The 4,658-nt window shown below is 43.5% G+C and overlaps 1 protein-coding gene across 1 annotated transcript in view; it reads left to right on the top strand.

Moving 5' to 3' along the window:
• Nucleotides 1-4,658, top strand: part of Acadm (acyl-CoA dehydrogenase medium chain) — a 19,393-nt gene that overhangs the window by 7,401 nt on the left and 7,334 nt on the right. Inside the window, exons 7-8 of the mRNA XM_029538049.1 lie at nt 1,232-1,362; nt 3,675-3,844. Of these exons, the coding sequence (XP_029393909.1) occupies nt 1,232-1,362; nt 3,675-3,844 (301 nt within the window). The remainder of the gene's footprint in view (nt 1-1,231; nt 1,363-3,674; nt 3,845-4,658) is intronic.

Genomic DNA, 4,658 nt, shown 5'->3' with positions numbered 1-4,658 from the left:
TGTCTGGGTGCATGTGTTTGTGGTTGTCTGGGTGCATGTGTTTGTGGTTGTCTGGGTGCATGTGGTTGTGGTTGTCTGGGTGCATGAGTTTGTGGTTGTCTGGGTACATGTGTTTGTGGTTGTCTGGGTGTATGTGTTTGTGGTTGTCTGGGTGCATGTGTTTGTGGTTGTCTGGGTGTATGTTTGTGGTTGTCTGGGTGTATGTGTTTGTGGTTGTCTGGGTGTATGTGTTTGTTTGCAGCCAGGCTATCCTTCCACTCGACTGGAGAGAGTAATTTAAAATGTATCTCTGTCCAGCCACTGTGGTGCACTGCTTTAATCCCAGCACTTGGGAGCCTGGGGGGATCTGTCTTCACTTCTCTGTGCTGTGACTCTGACTCTTCACTCCGTCTTTAGGGTCTCATGTATCTGACTAGCTTTGAACTCACTGAGTAGCCAAGGTGACCTTGAGCTCTTACTCCTCCCGCTCCTACCTTATTGCTGGGATCACAGACCTGTGGTACCATGCATAACTCAGGTTATGGAATTCCCAGTTACGTGGTGTCTGGGACTGAACCAGGCCCTCATGCACACTAGGCTACGTCCCCAATCCTGTCCTGTGTTTCATCCTCGTCACATGCAGAGAACACTCCTGCAGACAATACATGGCTACAGAATAGCCTTCATTTTTGAGATCTGACTTACACTTCATCTTGTGGGAACTGGCTTCTCAAATCCTGGTGTTTAGCACCCACTCTTCATAGGGTTACCCTGTACCCTGTGAAAATCTCAAGGTGGGCTGCCTTTCAGCTCTGGTTTTCCCATCTGGCTTATAGACTACTATGTAATGGGTATTCAGTGAACATTCAAATAAATCAACATAGCAAGCTCAATTTAATGAATTTGTTTATTCAATTCCTAATATTTTAATATTTTCTGTAGTTTATTGGTATGCTCTGTCTAGTTTTGAATTAAGTTAAAATGTTTTAAAATAGTACATTTTTCAACATTTCAGCAGTTTATTTGGTTTTCTAAGAACATTGTAATTCTAGATATTCATTTATCATTACTGCCTTCAAAGCTAAAATGCTGGGGCTGGAGCATAGCTCACTGGTAGAGCCCTATTTAACATACTTAAGAACCTGGGTTCTGTCCTGGAACCTCAAAACAAACAAGCAGAACAACACTATTGCCAGATGTTCACAACTTAATAATTAACATTTAATTTTTTTCTTGTGTCCGGATATCCAAGGCCTACTGCGTGACAGAGCCCTCCGCAGGTTCTGATGTGGCAGGCATTAAGACCAAAGCCGAGAAGAAGGGTGACGAATATGTAATCAACGGCCAGAAGATGTGGATAACCAACGGGGGAAAGGCCAACTGGTAGGCCTCTTCATTACTGTATCTTCCACGTCTCCCTTTCTTCTTTTATTATTAAGCCTTCTCGGTTAAAGCAACCTATAGTTTTAAAACTGGGAGGTCCATAGGAGACTATAAATATCTCGGTGACTCATGCACTATTTTAAACCCTTGAGCTATTTCTTCCAGATTAACTTAAGAAGCCTAAAGTGTAAAGTGCAGTAAAAATAGCTAATGTCACTGACTCTGTCAGGCAGGCCCAGTCCCAGTGCACAGTCCACTACCCTAGCAGAGCCTCGATCGAAGGAAAGCAGACAGCTTCAGTAGGGTGCTTTTCTGATTCCCAGCAGGCTTGTGGCTCTAGGGAATGAAGCTAGAGCTCCGTGTACCAGGGAGCACTGTGCTATGACGTCCATCCCCTGTAGAGGCATTCTTACTGGACCGTGGGGCTACAGTGCTTCAGAGCATGCACAGAGCCCTGGGTTTTACCCCCAGTACCATATAAACATTTTTTAAAAGCAGACCATTTGTGGTGATATCCACCTCTACTTCTAGTACTTGGAGCAAAGGTGAAGGATCAGGAAGGTCAAGGTTATCTTCAACTACATAGCAAGTTCAAGCCAGCCTGGGCTACATGAGACCATCTCAAAAAAAAAAAAAAAAAGCCTATACCAAAAGAGGGTAGTATTTGAGTACTTGATATTAGTAAAATCTAAAACTTCAAATGTGTAGGTCTAAACAATGATGCAATAATGTTCCATTAAACATCAAACATATAAACTTTTAAGAAAACTACTTGACTATTTGTTAAAAAAGAAAGTTAACAAACAACTATAAGTTTTGTGGAAATGCACCTCAGTGGTGATTTCAGGCTGAGAGACCACGAGCACGGGGATGTACAGGAGTGAGTGCAGTCGAGGCAAAGATAGCCCAGTAGCTGCTACTGATCTGTTACAGGGCAAGCCTCTGGAACATGCCTAGGTACGTTCTGTCTGCATCAATTTTGAATAAACTTGGAACTATCTTCCAAGCCCATATGTGTTGACCTCAAACTCATGATGGTCCTCCTGCCTTAGCCTCCCAAATGCTGGGATCACAGGTGTGAGCCAGCACAGTTGGCTCCCAAAGAGTTCTGCTGTCTCAGCATATCTGTGTGGTGTGCAGTGTGGAAAAGCCTCCCACCTTGGTGGACTTTGAGGCTCACAAATGGATCCTTCACCATGCACAGGCGTAAAGGCTGGGAACAGGAATAACAGGGTCATTTAGTGTACTCGTGTCGGGCAGGAATGAGGAAATAGAGAAGCCATGAACACTGAACAAGCTAAGAGAAATATAATAATGTAAGTTAATATCACAGTTTTGAGAACTGGCTATAATTCTTCCCAGAAAAGACAGGTCCAGTGACTCGTGAGATTAGAAAATAATTTTCTGATTTTTCCTATTACCAAATAAAACCATAGTCAATGATAAACTGATAAATTATTGGTTTGGTTTGGGTTTTTTTGGGGGGGTGGTTTGTTTTTTGGCTTTTTGGTTTTTTGTTTTTTGCCTTAACATAAATTCATTGCTTAAGGAAGGATAAAACACTGGGTCGATCTCTCTCTCTTGATGCTAAAACTGATACCACGGCTCACCGTGGACTCCACCTCTGAGCCTTCTCATCTTTTTGGGTTTTTTGGGGGGGTTTGTTTGTTTGGTTGGTTGGTTGGTTTTTCGAGACAGGGTTTCTCTATGTAGCCCTGGCTGTCCTGGAACTTACTTTGTAGACCAGGCTGGCCTCGAACTCAGAAATCCGCCTGCAGCCTCTGCCTCCCGAGTGCTGGGATTAAAGGCGTGTGCCATCACGTCCAGCAAAGTTTATTTTTGGTTTTTCTTTTGTTTGTTTGTTTTTGTTTTTTTTTTTGGTTTCTTCTCATCTTTTTGTAAAGATCTTTAAAAAACAATCTGTATCAGGATATTTGGGAAACTGCATTCATCTTGCAGATTGCTGGTCCTAAAGTCATACGACTGGTCCAGAGAGGAGCATTCCAGTTTCCACACACACATACTTTAGTTTCATATTCTCTTTGCAGAAGGAACTTTTACTAATAACTCATATCCTCCCCCCCCCCCCCCCCGAAACTCAAATACCACATTAGTGGAGAAAGAGATGGATGAATTAGTCTGTCCACACAGGAAAATTGGCATTTGTGCAAGTTTTCAAACCCAGCTGATTCTCCATTTCCTCTTCTGTTAAGTGGGGATGGTAATACCCAGGTAGGGGCTGTAGTTGAGATAGTAGTTAGCGAGTATTGTTCGTTATCCTTATTGCCACCCTTGTGTGTTTGGTGCGTTAGGTATTTCTTGTTGGCGCGTTCTAACCCAGACCCTAAAGTACCTGCTAGTAAAGCCTTTACCGGGTTCATTGTGGAAGCTGACACCCCGGGAATACATATTGGAAAAAAGGTAAACAGCGGGTTCCTTACAGTTAACCTCCATACGTACGATTCCAACTGTAAATGGCAAGGTTCTTAACTTGTTTCCTTTGATGAAAATACTTCTAAGTTGGAACAAAAGTCTGGTTGTGTCTTGATGATATGGGGACATAGTTTACATGTCACTGAAAAACCTTTCAAGTCATTTTAAAAAAATGGGCCCTTTGTGCAGAACACCTTCATGACATCTGTAGATTGTGGACATAGCCAGGCTCCTCCTCCTTCCCAGAGGATCTGCACGGGCCTTGCTTAGACCAGGTAAAGCCTGTGACATGGGTGGATGACTCACAGTCCCACAGCAACAACAGATCATCTGTAACTTGAAAGCATGTGACGATGGCAATCAGTGTCAGCTGGGACTGGGGCTGGGAGAGTGTCAGATAGGGCAGTGGTGTATAGGAACACCCAATCTCAAGGCCGGCAGGGGGTCTCAAAGGTGACACAACAGAGGACAGAAATGGCATGAGTCACCCTGTTGAGAGCTCACAAGGCAGACTTGGGATTATAACACGGACTGAAATGCTTTTGCGAGGTGGAGTTCTCAGAGAGAACGCTGAAGGATGAAGGATGTCTGCATCTATGGCATTCATAGGAGGCATTGTGGGAACCAAACCAGATCTGAAGATTACTTGAGCAAATTATCTTCCTCCCCCATATGGGAAGGTTTGAATTAGCTGGTCAGATGTTGGAGTAGGTCTCCCTCAGGCTCAACTGGAAAAACACATTTTAACTGAGACATAATATAAAACAGGTTTCTAAGGCAACCTTCGGTGTTTATAGGATCTTCTGTTGTGTCCAGATCTCTTTAGAAATGTGTTGCTTGGGCTGGTGAGATGGCTCAGTAGG

Source organism: Mus pahari, chromosome 4 (genome assembly GCF_900095145.1).
Source record: "Mus pahari chromosome 4, PAHARI_EIJ_v1.1, whole genome shotgun sequence".
In the NCBI taxonomy this organism is placed as follows: domain Eukaryota; kingdom Metazoa; phylum Chordata; class Mammalia; order Rodentia; family Muridae; genus Mus; species Mus pahari.
Note: the sequence above shows the minus strand (reverse complement) of the source record. Positions and strands in the feature narration are given on the sequence as shown.